The 16,209-nt window shown below is 39.1% G+C and overlaps 2 protein-coding genes across 3 annotated transcripts; both read right to left on the bottom strand.

Moving 5' to 3' along the window:
* Nucleotides 1-200: 200 nt before the first annotated feature.
* Nucleotides 201-15,479, bottom strand: LOC308408524 (protocadherin beta-15-like). 2 transcript variants are annotated; one of them, XM_080900839.1, is made up of 3 exons: nucleotides 13,067-15,479; nucleotides 9,660-10,730; nucleotides 201-2,341 (listed from the first exon to the last, which is right to left on the bottom strand). In XM_080900839.1, exons 1-3 carry the CDS (start codon nucleotides 15,470-15,472, stop codon nucleotides 2,309-2,311), a joined length of 3,510 nt encoding a protein of 1,169 aa, XP_080756965.1. In that variant the 5' UTR covers nucleotides 15,473-15,479; the 3' UTR covers nucleotides 201-2,308. The 2 variants fall into 2 exon arrangements, 1 of the variants encoding a protein (XP_080756965.1); XR_013973795.1 differs by lacking the exons at nucleotides 9,660-10,730; nucleotides 13,067-15,479 and adding an exon at nucleotides 4,329-5,301.
* Nucleotides 5,313-9,653, bottom strand: LOC308408503 (protocadherin alpha-C2-like; the record flags this gene model as incomplete). The annotated part of the gene is made up of 1 exon (XM_080900816.1): nucleotides 5,313-9,653. Exon 1 carries the CDS (start codon nucleotides 7,725-7,727, stop codon nucleotides 5,313-5,315), a length of 2,415 nt encoding a protein of 804 aa, XP_080756942.1. The 5' UTR covers nucleotides 7,728-9,653.
* Nucleotides 15,480-16,209: the final 730 nt, after the last annotated feature.

Below are 16,209 nucleotides of genomic sequence, written 5' to 3'. Positions count from 1 at the left end.
GAAAGAGCAAATATCTTAATAAGGTAAATAAGTCTGAAATTAATACAGTCAATTCAATAAGTATTAATACATTAATACAAGCAGGTTCTACTGTAGAGAAACTTGACTGAGTTGGTTGACAAGTTTACAAAGATGGGACAGGAACTTGAACTTTGGCATTTTAATGCATTTTATTATAATAGACGAGTGTGTCTCTCTCACTCTCGATACTATCCATTTAGATGGTTAGACAAGTATTGCTTAAAATGTATTACATTTGAAACAATTATTAAATAATCCAGCTATCTAAAATGAGTACTAAATGCCTTTTAGTTTATTCTGTTTAGTATTTAATGAATCTTACAGACCAAACCACAGATCACACATTACACAAATTACCATATATTGCACCATAAAAGTACCACTGTACAAAGGCCCTTACTGCATATGTTTTTAAGATATTTGAGCTTCTTAAAAGTAATGCTTTATGAGCTGTGCTAAACATACTAGTTGGAGTCATAAATCTTATGGCACAGGAGTTCCACTTTTTTCACATTAAAAGTTGCAAAAGCACTGGTACTGAAAATGAAAGGCATATTCATAGATACATACAAATGAGATACTGTATATATGAATTATATCTGTATCCTAGATAAGGTGCTGCATATGCATATCCATATACATACAGTTAGTCAGTGATAAACATTAGAACAGCTTTCATTGAGTGAAATCAACCATAACAACATTGTTTCTGAAGTGTAAGGATTAAACGAACATGTTTGGTTCTTCGGTTTTAAACACTGCAGAAGACATCAAAATGAAGGAACAGCCAGAACTTGGATCTAGACATTGACAGGTGACTGTACATGTTCATGTTTGTGGTGCATATACCGTACAGAGTGCTAAAGGCTCACTGTATTCACTTGTGTTGCATTTAAAATCCAAGCCTCATTCTAGAGGAGCACATAAAATAAATAATAAGCGACATTGCACATTTTAATTTAGGCTTTGATTAAATCGTTTTCTGAGTCCAAAGCAATGTCATTGTGCTGTTTTATAGATTTTGTTTGACATCTTCTAAACCTCTCAGGACATCATGATTAAAAGGTGTTATACTGATTTACTGCCATTATTGTCCCATTAAAATCGCTCCATATTGTTCGGAAAAATCAAGTGAAACAGTGAGACTTAACTGCAAAAATGTTGCTTAATATAATAAAATAACAAAAGCTGTCAAAAGTACTTGAATTCTTCCATGCAAAAACAACTTAAAGGCATAATGGCTAAAGGCCTTGATCTTTTCTGTTCTGTACACTTATTGATCTTATCTCTCAGCACTCTAAGTCAGCAGTCCCCAACCCCCGGGCCTCGGACCGGTACCGGTCCGTGAGTCGTTTGGTACCAGGCCGCGAGAGTTGAGGCTCAGGTGTGAAATGTATAGTTTTCAGGGTTTTTATCGGTTTTCAGCGTTATTTTGTTATCGTTTTTATCGTTTACTCGGTTTTCCTTGGTCTTTTACGTGTGTTATGAATAAATTTTCTTTTTTTCGGTACCGGTACTAGTTTTATTTTGTTGTATTTATCCGCGACACCTTAAAGGCCGGTCCATGAAAATATTGTCGGGCATAAACCGGTCCGTGGCGCAAAAAAGGTTGGGGACCGCTGCTCTAAGTCATACAGTATCTTCAGGCCTAGTTCACATATAAAGCACAAAGTCAAGTACAAAACATAAAAGTACTCAAAGTTACCACATTTACAAAATACTGATTTTCTCTTATTTCATACATTAAAACTGTAGGTTGATGCTTTTCTGATGTTTAGTTAATTGTGCTATTTCACCTTAGTTACCCTATTTATCATACAACAAAGCTGTAGTAGACCAAGACAAAGCAGAGCAGTTAAAAATATGATATCTTATGTGTTTCATTTTTTTGAAGAGAGCGAGAGAGAGAGAGAGAGAGTGTGTGTATTTTCAAGGCATTTCAACATTTCAATGTCCACCTTTTTACTCTTTGATGTGGCTTCTTTTAATATCCACTGGCACAGTTTTTCAGATAGTCCATTTCATTGCATCTCCTCTTGAAATTTTCTTTTTAACATATGACAGTTGAAGTGTGGTTGAAACCATGCTGTCTTATCATGCATACTGAATGGACAGGGATGCATTGTTGACTGGCTTTTCATGGGTTCAAAGATAAAGCTCTGGGCCATGTTTTTACAGACTCAGCAGGACAGACCTGGAGGGGGGTGTATGGTTAGAGGTTTCTTCTTTCCTCTGTGAAGCCATTCTTGTCAGTGTTAATCCTGTACGCTGCAGGTGGATGGGGGTCTTATGTGGAACTGCTGCTGCTGGTTGTGGATGCCTGCCAACGAGATGAAAATTAGACAAATTTCAAAAAAAGAACAAGAGCACTTGGGACTGGGCAAACTGACACATCTCATGCAGCCGACGTCTGTCGCTTATACGGGGCTTCAAGCAGAGGACAGACTGGGTTGAGGGATTGGGCGGATCCTTGAACATGTAGTGGGGAGGAGGCAGATCTATGAATACCATGCTGCAAAATTATGTGAAGGAGAGTGGTTGCTAGGTAACTGGGTGACCGGTTTCTCTTTACGCGTCTCCTGCACAAAGATTTAGGTCACAATTCAGTCTACAACAGACATTGTGTCATTCATGTTCAAACGTGTCATTCTGTGAAGTCAGAAACATTTAGTAGAATCACCGGTTTAACAGCACAGCCCAATTTCACTTACAAACATTCAAAAACAGGAAATAGTCCTAATATATAAGTGATGGATCATTAGGGGATGAACAGACATGCACACACACACACCATTCTTTTTGAGAACATAGTGATTCAATTAAGGGCATTTTTTTCTTGGCATATATTTCAGTTTTTCTCAGTTGCTTAGGCTCAGTTCCTGAATTAGAGTTAATGCTGTCAAAACAATATACAGAATCATTCACAGCACTGTGTTGCTCATCCACAGCATAAGGAAAATTTTTCATTATTCTTTAAATTTGTAAATCTTTCAGCAGGTCTAGACAATTTGAATGCTCATGGGTTGTATTTGTCCTTGTCATCAATATAAATTATTCTTTTTCTCCATGGAATAGTTTTTAATCTTAAACTCTATTATAGTATATGTTACAAGTATGAAACCTTAAACTTAAAATTTAAAAAAAAAAAAAAAACGGAGCTGAGCTGTCAGAAAAATATGTGAAGTATGAAAACCTGGGGCCAGAGGTTTTTTTGGTTTTTTTCCCCCATTTAGTATAGTTTATATTGTGACAATTGCAGGAAAAAACATAGAGAAGCATAGGAAAAACCCTCACACTACATGGAAATGTAAGTGGTTCATTACAAACACAGAATTTTCACTTTGATACAAAGTGAAAAGAATTGGAGGAAAAGACTAGAAGTGAGGAAATTCGAAATAACAATCACTGTCTTCGGTCAAAATATCCCTGGTTCACACTTTTCATGTTGATATCAGAGGTATTTTTGCTAGCTCGTGAAGTTAATTTTCAGTTTTGAGTGAGTTACAGCCTCTTCACGGTAGGGTTTGTTTGTTTTTTGTTTGTTTGTTTGCTGCATGCATGTGCTGCTCTTGGTAATTAATCTTCAATGCAGAGAGTGTTGAAAATGTTTTGAGAAATCTACCAAAGCAACTGAGAAAACCTGTAACAGCAAAGGCCAGAACCTAAGCCAGCAAATGACAACAGTGTTGACTGAAGTGAAGGGTTTTTTTGTTTGTTTGTTTTGTTTTGCTTTGCTTCGGTTTCTTTTGTTTTGTTTAGTTTCTCAACATGATTGTCACTTTGTTCACCAAAAGCAATGACTATGACAGGAATACTAATTTAATACTACTTAATTTGGATGACTGTATTCGCTGAAATGTAAGCAAGACTGTAAGCCATTACGATTATTTTTGTTTAATCTTTTTTATTGTCTGAGGTCAATAAAGGTCATGATAGTAATGTTTTATGCACCAAAATAATATAAAAGTATTAAGGGAGAAAACATAGTACTCAAATATATTAGCATGCTGTTAATCACTGTGCTGGTTAGACTGTATAAGAAGCTTTCATTAGGCCTAATGGATGAGACCGTAAGCATTAAAGCTGACACAAAAGTGGCAAAATGCATGTAATGTTAAGTAAGTCAAGTGATCTAAAAAAAAACAAAAAAAAAAAACCATCTCCTCCTCAAAGAAAATGAAATACAAGACACTGAATAATACTAACATCCACCGAGAACAAAACAAACAGAAAAACAATTGAAACAATAGTTCTGTAATAATTAATAGAAAAGTTATCCAGGGTGGGGGAGTGAGACTTCTGCATACCTCCAACTGCAGAGCGGACTTCCTTCATTTAGGGTACTTTAGAGTGGGGAGAAAAAAAAAGCAATTCAGTGGTCAGGTCAATACAAGCACAGAAGGATTCTTTGTGTATGTGTGTATGAATCCAGTGATCACAGAGTTGGCACTATAAACTGAATGTTATGACTTATAAATAGCACAGAATAAGCGTGGTTAGTGTGAACCTTAGAAGGGAATACTGTTACAATGTGTGCTACAGAAGTAGGTCACAACACAGTTTTACATTTAGAGTACCATACTTACCAAGAAAGAAAGACAGACAGATATGACATAGAATAATGGCAAAATTGTATCATATTTAAGTTGTTTATTCTAACCAATAAATTAAGAGATTTCTGTTTCTTCTCTCAAAACCTGTTCATCTCAACTACTGGAGATGAACTGCCTACCCTAATGTCATAGTTTCCTGCAAACATAGTGCAGACTTAAGTTTGAAGTTGTTCTGATGACCAGCAATCTCATATTCTGTATCTTCTTCATGTTGAAAGGTCATGTCATCAACAGCAAAAAACAAACAAACAAAACAAAATAGTAAGGACGATATAACTCTTTGAAAACCTGCAAAGAAAGTCACACTCCTGTCTGATCTCAAAATGCATTTCTCCTGTTTGTTTTAAAATAAATCTTATTTGACTTGTGTACCTTTGCTCATGTGCCAGTTAACATAAAACTAAACACATTGACACCAGAGCAAAAACATATTTGGGTTTCACACATGTGAAACATTATTGTTGGCATTTTTTAATCTGTACTCATTTTCTAAAGGTTGTAATGTCTCTCATGCAAAGAGAAAAACATTTCCATTGCAGATATTGCAAGTGTGTACCAGCGATTAAAGGTTTACTTTTTTTTTTTCACTTTGGAGTTTGTTAAACAAGAAATTGTAATAAGTAGTAGGTATCCTTTTTTAAAAAGAGTTTTTTAAAAAATGCAAAAAACATTGAGGACCTATACCTGCAGAGTAGAAGCTGCTGAGTCACTAGTGTCTGTCAGTCCTGTCCCTCTCGGTATGCTGGACACAATGTACCTGGAGCCTTTTGGCAGAGGCTGTCTAACCACCAGCTTTCCTTTCCTGGTCTCTGCTAGAAACAGACTGTACCAGTAGGCATCATTGGAGACCAGAGTGGAGTCTGCGATGGTGGAGTTCCTCTCACTGATCACACTGTTCCTGGAGGGAGGAGCTGCTTTGCTGGGCTTGGGTTTCTGACACTTGATCACGATGGTGACCAATATGGTGATGAGCAGCAGAAATGACACCAAGCCCAGACCGATGACTAAATACAGGTTGATGTCTGAGAAGATGTCATATTCCAGAGGCTCCTCAGTCATGTCAGAGTAGGCTTTAACAGCAGTCTCCATTGTGGTCAGCTTGATGGTGACTGTAGCAGAGAGAGCAGGCTCTCCATTGTCCTTGGCAACAACAACAAGTCTCTGGTGGCGTGGATCTCTGTAACTGAACATCCTCATAGTCCGGATCTCTCCATTGTATTGGTCCAGACTAAACAAGGTGGCGTCAGTCACCTGTAGAAACTGGTAGGTGATCCGAGAGTTGTGCACAGAGTCTGTATCTAAGGCTATCACCTTTGCAATCAGGGATCCTTTATCAGTGGATCTGGGGATCTTTTCCTCCACCACAGAGCCGTGTGCACGCCACGGAGACACAATAACTGGAGCATTGTCGTTCTGGTCCACAATAATGATGTGTACTGTCACGTTACTGCTGAGAGGAGGAGAGCCAGAGTCTCTGGCCTCGATGTGGAACAGAAACTCCTTCTCAATCTCATAATCAAAGGTTTTGAGTGCGTAAAGATTACCGTTCTCTGGATTGATGGAGAACAGCATGGACATGGAGGTGTTAGCTATCTCCTTCTCTATTATGAAATAAACTAGATACTGGTTTTCATGGAGGTCGGGGTCAAAGGCAGTGAGTGAGCTGAGCAAGGCCCCAGGTGCGTTATTCTCCATGACACGTATAGTATAAAATGACTGGGGGAACTGTGGGACATTGTCATTAACATCCAGCAGCTCTAAAGTCATAGTTTCATTGTCAGATAAAGGAGGAGAGCCTCTGTCTGTCACCGTGAAAGTGATGTCATATTCTGGCACCTTCTCACGGTCTAATGGCTCCGACACTACTAATTCATAATAGTTATCAGAGGACTCCCTCAGTTTGAAAGGCATATTATCTGGAATACGTAGATCAACTATTCCATTATCACCTGAATCTTTATCACTGACACTAACTACAGCTATCACTGTGTCTGTGGGTGTGTCTTCTTTTATTGGGCTTTGAAATGATTTAATTGATATTTCTGGGTGATTATCATTCATATCTGTCACCTGTATTGTAAGTTTACACTGTCCAGATACTGAGTTAGGGCCCTTATCACTGGCTATAATTTCCATTTCATACAGTTTTAAATCTTCATAATTTATCATCTCTTTGACTCTGATCTCACCATTTTCTGGATTGAGGTTAAACATCTTTTGGGTCCTTTCTGATGTATACAAACTGTATGAATAAACAATCTCAGAATTGGATCCTTCATCTAAATCAGTGGCATTCAGTTTAATTACTAGACTGCCAATTGGAGAGTTTTCCATCACATCTACGACATATTTTGCTTTTTCAAAAGAAGGGGCGTTGTCGTTGACATCAAGCACGCGAACAATGATGCTGGCTGTACCTGTGCGGGTGGGGACTCCACCGTCCACAGCAGTAAGTATTAGATTATGAACAGCCTGCTTCTCCCTGTCTAAAGGTTTTTTTAAAATCAAGTCTGCAAACTTTGTCCCGTCTCTCCCGGTCTGAATTTCAACTGAGAAATGTTCACTTGAGCTCAGATGGTAATTTTTCACAGAATTTGTTCCAACATCTGGGTCTGCAGCATTGTTCAGTGAGAATCTCTCCCCCACTGGACTTGATTCAGAAATGTCCAAATGCATCGTCCCCCTCCGAAAATGTGGAGCGTTGTCATTAATGTCCGTTATTTCCACCTCAATATTAAACATCCGCACAGGATTCTCGATAGTAGCGTCTAATTTAAGAACGCAGTATGATGTTGTCTTCGATGGACAGAAAAACTCACGGTCAATCCTTTCTAAAATGTACAGCTCCCCCGTTACCTTGTTAATGTCGAGGTATTTTTTGTTAGCTACTACATCCACGCGCATTTTTCTTTCATTCAGCGTCTTCACATCTAACCTCAGGTCGGTTGCTAGATTTGCAACAACAGAACCTTCCTCCATTTCTTCAGGAATAGAATAATGGGTGATTGAAGACGCAGTATTCACGATAGCAGAAAGAAAGAAAATCAGGGAAACGTACCCTGTCCCGCATGACTGTTTGAGATGGTGCATCATCGTGAAGCTTCCGTAACTCTGAAACACCTTGAAATGTGCGGAAACGCAGGTAAATCGTCCTCTTGTTGACTAAACACACGAAACGGACAACATCAGAGAAAATGTTTCTTCCTCACGAATGACGTACATTTTAAATGGGACCACCTATTCTCCTTCCTCCAATAAATTTACGTGAAATCGATGACCTCACTAATGGGTGTGTTTTTCTGCAAAACAGCGACGGAAACAATTGCGCAACTTTTTCAATAAAAAAAAACATAAAAATAAAATAGTTGTTTTTATTAAATAACAACAGAATCAGGGCGTCTCAATTCCCGTTTAAGAAGTTGCTGATGCGAACTGGGACGTGAATTAGTGAATGCACACGAAGTACTTCCCAGTTTTCGGCATCTTTTCATTTCTTCATGCACTTTTTTCTTTATTACGCAATTATCATGAGGAAAACAGCGAGTTTGTAACACAGTATCCCGTTTGTCTGGCGGAGTGCGAGGTTTCCTGTGCTGATGCATGAAACAGTACTGGACAAGTAATGACATCAAATGTATCACTGCGCATTGCGAATGGCAGTTACTCTGTTATGATGTGCTACCGATTTTCCCGTCTTTTCTGTCTGTTTTCAATGCCTAAGGAATGATATAAAGGCCGGTTTAATTGCAAGACACATCTATTTTTGAAACGGCGCTAAAATTATATTACATGTTTTGTGCCATAAAACTTTATTGCGATTTAATAAACTGTATGCATCACCCGGGTCTTTGTCACACTCACCTAAAGACTGTTTGCTCTCGCTATTGGCAAGGTACACAATGCCTGCCTGCTACTTTACACATAAAATTTAGGCAAGCTACTCGATATAGTGTGCACTCAAAGAGACAATGGAAAGAGTTAAGATATTAATAATAATAATAATAATAATAATAATAATAATAATAATAATAATAATAACAACAATAACAACAATAACAATAAGAATAATTTCAGCCAAGTACAGAAAAGTAAGTGCCAGTTAGTGATCAGACCAGTCAACAAAACTAAACAAACACACCAAGCATGTCTGTATTTTTGTAGTTTATGTACAGTTTCAGTGCGTGTATATATGAAGGCTTTCGTTCTTAAATGTTTGTGCATGCTCGATTATTAACATATTTATTTGAACGCTTGAACTGACTATGTAATATTTTCTTATCTTTTCTTTTTTTTTGGGGGGGGGGGGGGGGGGCATGTTACTGTCTGTGGTTTTATGCACTCTATTTGCAGTGTTTCTACTGAGTTTTGGACCTTGCCTCTATTGGCACAGCCTACTTAAAAACTCAGTTCTCACATAGGCTCATTTGTAAGTCTCTGTGGTTCTGCATTTATACTGTGTAGAAGTTTCCTCCCAAAAATCATAGTGGAAAGGTTTCACCATTAGGTGTGTTGCTATATGGTCAGAATATTTCAAGTATTTAAACAAAATGTAAATATCATATTTATGACACATTTAATTTCCTCAAAACATGTCTAATTTTTCTTTTTAGGCAACCTTTGTATACTGTTAATCTCTCATCTTCCTTTGTTACATGTTTTGGGTGTAATTCTTTAAAAAAAAAACTGTACACACAAAATGTACAGTTGAACAATATTTTTCTTTCTTCCCAATAAATATTCCTTTAGTAGATATCTAGTCAGATTAACAAAGTTATTCCTTTGACCACACTAATGATGATGGAGAGAAACTCTGATTTGCTTATTGACCCAAATACCAAATATAGATATTTAAAAAAAAAAAAATAGAGGTCGGTAGATTTAAGTAAACTGACTGGACTGGGATGGATTCAAATTCCAAAGCTGAATTAATGATTCAGTCCAACACTGATCACTTGTAAGCGGAGGGGTGGACATTGACAAAGTACATCAGTATAAATAAATGCTGAATGTAAACGTTTCCCATACCTGCAGAGTAGAAGCTGCTGAGTCACTAGTGTCTGTCAGCCCTGTCCCTCTCGGTATGCTGGACACAATGTACCTGGAGCCCTTTGGCAGAGGCTGTCTAACCACCAGCTTTCCTTTCCTGGTCTCTGCTAGAAACAGACTGTACCAGTAGGCATCGTTGGAGACCAGAGTGGAGTCTGCGATGGTGGAGTTCCTCTCACTGATCACACTGTTCCTGGAGGGAGGAGCTGCTTTGCTGGGCTTGGGTTTCTGACACTTGATCACGATGGTGACCAATATGGTGATGAGCAGCAGAAATGACACCGAGCCCAGACCGATGACCAAATACAGGTTGATGTCTGAGAAGATGTCATATTCCAGAGGCTCCTCAGTCATGTCAGAGTAGGCTTTAACAGCAGTCTCCATTGTGGTCAGCTTGATGGTGACTGTAGCAGAGAGAGCAGGCTCTCCATTGTCCTTGGCAACAACAACAAGTCTCTGGTGGCGTGGATCTCTGTAACTGAACATCCTCATAGTCCGGATCTCTCCATTGTATTGGTCCAGACTGAACAAGGTGGCGTCAGTCACCTGTAGAAACTGGTAGGTGATCCGAGAGTTGTGCACAGAGTCTGTGTCTAACGCTATCACCTTGGCAATCAGGGATCCTTTATCAGTGGATCTGGGGATCTTTTCCTCCACCACAGAGCCGTGTGCACGCCAAGGAGACACAATAACCGGAGCATTGTCGTTCTGGTCCACAATAATGATGTGGACGGTCACGTTACTGCTGAGAGGAGGAGAGCCAGAGTCTCTGGCCTCGATGTGGAACAGAAACTCCTTCTCAATCTCATAATCAAAGGTTTTGAGTGCGTAAAGATTACCGTTCTCTGGATTGATGGAGAACAGCATGGACATGGAGGTGTTAGCTATCTCCTTCTCTATTATGAAATAAACTAGATACTGGTTTTCATGGAGGTCGGGGTCAAAGGCAGTGAGTGAGCTGAGCAAGGCCCCAGGTGCGTTATTCTCCATGACACGTATAGTATAAAATGACTGGGGGAACTGTGGGACATTGTCATTAACATCCAGCAACTCTAAAGTCATAGTTTCATTGTCAGATAAAGGAGGAGAGCCTCTGTCTGTCACAGTGAAAGTGATGTCATATTCTGGCACCTTCTCACGGTCTAATGGCTCCGACACTACTAATTCATAATAGTTATCAGAGGACTCCCTCAGTTTGAAAGGCATATTATCTGGAATATGAAGATCAACTATTCCATTATCACCTGAATCTTTATCACTGACACTAACTACAGCTATCACTGTGTCTGTGGGTGTGTCTTCTTTTATTGGGCTTTGAAATGATTTAATTGATATTTCTGGGTGATTATCATTCATATCTGTCACCTGTATTGTAAGTTTACACTGTCCAGATACTGAGTTAGGGCCCTTATCACTGGCTATAATTTCCATTTCATAAAGTTTTAAATCTTCATAATTTATCATCTCTTTGACTCTGATCTCACCATTTTCTGGATTGAGGTTAAACATCTTTTGGGTCCTTTCTGATGTATACAAACTGTATGAATAAACAATCTCAGAATTGGATCCTTCATCTAAATCAGTGGCATTCAGTTTAATTACTAGACTGCCAATTGGAGAGTTTTCCATCACATCTACGACATATTTTGCTTTTTCAAAAGAAGGGGCGTTGTCGTTGACATCAAGCACGCGAACAATGATGCTGGCTGTACCTGTGCGGGTGGGGACTCCACCGTCCACAGCAGTAAGAATTAGATTATGAACAGCCTGCTTCTCCCTGTCTAAAGGTTTTTTTAAAATCAAGTCTGCAAACTTTGTCCCGTCTCTCCCGGTCTGAATTTCAACTGAGAAATGTTCACTTGAGCTCAGATGGTAATTTTTCACAGAATTTGTTCCAACATCTGGGTCTGCAGCATTGTTCAGTGAGAATCTCTCCCCCACTGGACTTGATTCAGAAATGTCCAAATGCATCGTCCCCCTCCGAAAATGTGGAGCGTTGTCATTAATGTCCACGATTTCCACTTCAATGTTAAACATTCGCACTGGGTTCTCAACGGAAGCGTCTAATTTAAGAAAGCAAGACGTGGTGGTCTTTAGAGGACATAAAAACTCTCTGTCTATCCTTTCCAGAATAAAGAGCTCTCCTGTGTCTTTTTTGATGTCAAGATATTTTTTATTGCCTACAACGTCAACGCGGATTTTTCTATTACTCAGACTTCTTGTATCTAATCCCAAATCTGTTGCTAAATTCGCAACAAGAGAACCTTCGTCCATTTCTTCGGGAACCGAATAATGGGTGACTGTCGATACCGGATTCATGATGGGAAAAAGAAAAAGAAATACTGAGACATACCATCTTCGGGAACACTTGAGATTACGGTGAGCCATTGAGGAAAAGAATGCGTATTTAAAATCTTTTAATTTCTTCTATGTTCAGACAAGGTGAAGCAATCCTCAAATCTCTGACGAAAGGCAATACGGTAATTTCTGGAGAAAATATCTTTATGCCGCTGTCTTCCGAGCCTGGTGTAAATATGCCATATACAACGCCTACAATGAAGTATCGTGAGAATTATGACGTCACATGAGATTAGGTTTTACTGAAGAGCAGCGCCATCAACAGTATTTAGAGAATTTTTCCGAGTCGTAACAAACTAGAACTTTATTTTTTATTAAAAACAAAAAACAATAATGTTATGAAATACTTCAATTATATTTTTGCCTGCTTTAAGATTTGAATTTCATACTCCAAATATACTTCCTGTTTATTCTGTTTTCTCATTGTAGTTTTTATTCTTCGTGTTTCTTATAATGATATATAATTTTATTTAAACATAGGCTAAATTGCATCATGTAAAACATAAAGACACAACAAATGACTCTGCATTAGGCTTTCAATCAGCGACTTCTGAAAAATGCAATCCAAACAATTTAATATGACTTTCTGGTGTAAGTGATGGGCCTCTGGAATTCATTTAGTTAAATTTCGAGAAATTATTATTATCCATCCATATTTAAGTATTATCCAAAAAATGTGAAGGTTATAAATATCAACTCTTAATAAAAATAAATTTGATAATGCTCAACGTATATCTAAATGACAGCTTTGACCAGAATCAGAATGAAGACAGTATGTCTCAGTGCAAATTTCTAAAATTTGAAGCTGGAAGTTTTGGAAGTTTTTCTATACACAATAGATGCACCTTTGGGTGCTAAAAGGGAGACATAACTGGGGTTTTAACATTTCAAAGTTTTAGAAAAAGAAAAAAAATTCTGAAATTTTCTGTTCAACATGTTCCTTTATGCCTATATTTCATAAAAGTGCAACAAAAGATTTATATATATATGTGCTGAAGGTGTCTTTAAGTGACTTTTTTTTATCATACCTGCAGAGTAGAAGCTGCTGAGTCACTAGTGTCTGTCAGTCCTGTCCCTCTCGGTATGCTGGACACAATGTACCTGGAGCCCTTTGGCAGAGGTTGTCTAACCACCAGCTTTCCTTTCCTGGTCTCTGCTAGAAACAGACTGTACCAGTAGGCATCGTTGGAGACCAGAGTGGAGTCTGCGATGGTGGAGTTCCTCTCACTGATCACACTGTTCCTGGAGGGAGGAGCTGCTTTGCTGGGCTTGGGTTTCTGACACTTGATCACGATGGTGACCAATATGGTGATGAGCAGCAGAAATGACACCGAGCCCAGACCGATGACCAAATACAGGTTGATGTCTGAGAAGATGTCATATTCCAGAGGCTCCTCAGTCATGTCAGAGTAGGCTTTAACAGCAGTCTCCATTGTGGTCAGGCTGATGGTGACTGTAGCAGAGAGAGCAGGCTCTCCATTGTCCTTGGCAACAACAACAAGTCTCTGGTGGCGTGGATCTCTGTAACTGAACATCCTCATAGTCCGGATCTCTCCATTGTATTGGTCCAGACTGAACAAGGTGGCGTCAGTCACCTGTAGAAACTGGTAGGTGATCCGAGAGTTGTGCACAGAGTCTGTATCTAAGGCTATCACCTTGGCAATCAGGGATCCTTTATCAGTGGATCTGGGGATCTTTTCCTCCACCACAGAGCCGTGTGCACGCCACGGTGACACAATAACAGGAGCATTGTCGTTCTGGTCCACAATAATGATGTGGACGGTCACGTTACTGCTGAGAGGAGGAGATCCAGAGTCTCTGGCCTCGATGTGGAACAGAAACTCCTTCTCAATCTCATAATCAAAGGTTTTGAGTGCGTAAAGATTACCGTTCTCTGGATTGATGGAGAACAGCATGGACATGGAAGTGTTGGATATCTCCTTCTCTATTATGAAATAAACTAGATACTGGTTTTCATGGAGGTCGGGGTCAAAGGCAGTGAGTGAGCTGAGCAAGGCCCCAGGTGCGTTATTCTCCATGACACGTATAGTATAAAATGACTGGGGGAACTGTGGAACATTGTCATTAACATCCAGCAGCTCTAAAGTCATAGTTTCATTGTCAGATAAAGGAGGAGAGCCTCTGTCTGTCACAGTGAAAGTGATGTCATATTCCGGCACCTTCTCACGGTCTAATGGCTCCGACACTACTAATTCAAAATAGTTATCAGAGGACTCCCTCAGTTTGAAAGGCATATTATCTGGAATATGAAGATCAACTATTCCATTATCACCTGAATCTTTATCACTGACACTAACTACAGCTATCACTGTGTCTGTGGGTGTGTCTTCTTTTATTGGACTCTGAAATGATTTAATTGATATTTCTGGGTGATTATCATTCATATCTGTCACCTGTATTGTAAGTTTACACTGTCCAGATACTGAGTTAGGTCCCTTATCACTGGCTATAATTTCCATTTCATAAAGTTTTAAATCTTCATAATTTATCATCTCTTTGACTCTGATCTCACCATTTTCTGGATTGAGGTTAAACATATTTTGGGTCCTTTCTGATGTATACAAACTGTATGAATAAACAATCTCAGAATTGGATCCTTCATCTAAATCAGTGGCATTAAGTTTAATTACTAGACTGCCAATTGGAGAGTTTTCCATCACATCTACGACATATTTTTCTTTTTCAAAAGAAGGGGCGTTGTCGTTGACATCAAGCACTCGAACAATGATGCTGGCTGTACCTGTGCGGGTGGGGACTCCACCGTCCACAGCAGTGAGTATTAGATTATGAACAGCCTGCTTCTCCCTGTCTAAAGATGTTTTCATAATCAGGTCTGCAAACTTTGAACCATCTCTCCCGGTCTGAATTTCAAGCGCAAAGTGTTGATTTTTACTAAGATGGTAATTTTTTACTGAATTTGAACCAAAATCGGGATCCACAGCATTAGGTAGGGAAAAGCGCTCCCCTGGCGAGGTCGATTCGGATATATCTAAATGCATCGTGTCTCTACGAAAAAAAGGCGCATTGTCATTGATGTCCATTATTTCAACCTCAATGTTGAACAGACGAATTGGATTTTCGATCGTCACATCCATTTTAAGAAAACACGATGGATTCTTGCTGTTACATATGTATTCGCGGTCAATCTTTTCAGAAACAAATAACTCTCCTGTGTCTTTATTGATTTCAAGATATCGCTTATTGGCGATGACATCCAGTCTCATGTTGCGTCTACCCAGTGATTTTGCGTCCAGACCCAAATCCAATGCTAGATTAGCGACCACGGAACCTTGTTCCATCTCTTCGGGGATTGAGTAGTGTGTAACAGCAGATATAACGGAGACGGCCACACAGAAAAAAATGAGCATCGACACGTACCTCACCCCAGAGCGATGACATAATTTAAAATCCATGATTATTAGTTCGTCTCGTTCACAAATAAAACGCCTCTGGATTGGCAAAATCGATGTCTCGGTTCCAAGAAAGCACACCTCTATGAATATCAACAAAGAGGTTATATACTATGACCTCGGGCTGCTAGAAGAAAGAACCATGTAAAAATGGAGGTTCTGTTACTTTCCTCAGTTATCTGGATGGTGACGTCACGTGGACCTGATTTTTTTTTTGTGGTAAAGAGCGACGCGTTGTGTTATCTCTCACTTGAATTAACCGACTTCGAAAGTATAACGCTGATATGCTTTACAAATGTAGTTGTTATAGTTATTAGTGTCGTTGCTCCTACAGCTGTCCTCCTAATTTACCTAAAATATAGATCGTTTGTAGCATTCAACTGCAGTTACTAGATGCCAACAAAAGCACAGCAAGATAATTAATTTGATTAATAAACACATAATTTGTTTTCTTATTGGTATTTGGTTGAGTGGTTTTAAAAAATAATGGATACACTGTGTTAACGGTGTTGATTAAGCAGAGAAACAGCAGTAAAACCACAGAACTGGTAAGTGTAAAAATTTCACTCGTTGCTTCTCCATACCTGTAGAGTAGAAGCTGCTGAGTCACTAGTGTCTGTCAGTCCTGTCCCTCTCGGTATGCTGGACACAATGTACCTGGAGCCCTTTGGCAGAGGTTGTCTAACCACCAGCTTTCCTTTCCTGGTCTCTGCTAGAAACAGACTGTACCAGTAGGCATC

The sequence above is a fragment of the Rhamphochromis sp. 'chilingali' genome (assembly GCF_963969265.1).
Source record: "Rhamphochromis sp. 'chilingali' genome assembly, chromosome: 13".
Lineage (NCBI taxonomy): Eukaryota > Metazoa > Chordata > Actinopteri > Cichliformes > Cichlidae > Rhamphochromis > Rhamphochromis sp. 'chilingali'.
This window is presented reverse-complemented; position numbering and strand designations above follow the sequence as displayed.

What these genes read in the sequence shown, in the direction of transcription:
- LOC308408524 (XM_080900839.1), bottom strand. Translation starts at nt 15,472, where the DNA reads ATGGATTTTAAATTATGTCATCGCTCTGGGGTGAGGTACGTGTCGATG. An exon ending in CAGCAGCTTCTACTCTGCAG is followed by an intron (nt 10,731 to 13,066) that starts GTATGATAAAAA and finishes ATGACTTTAGAG; the next exon opens with TTGCTGGATGTTAATGACAA. An exon ending in CAGCAGCTTCTACTCTGCAG is followed by an intron (nt 2,342 to 9,659) that starts GTATGGGAAACG and finishes TCTCGTTGGCAG; the next exon opens with GCATCCACAACCAGCAGCAG.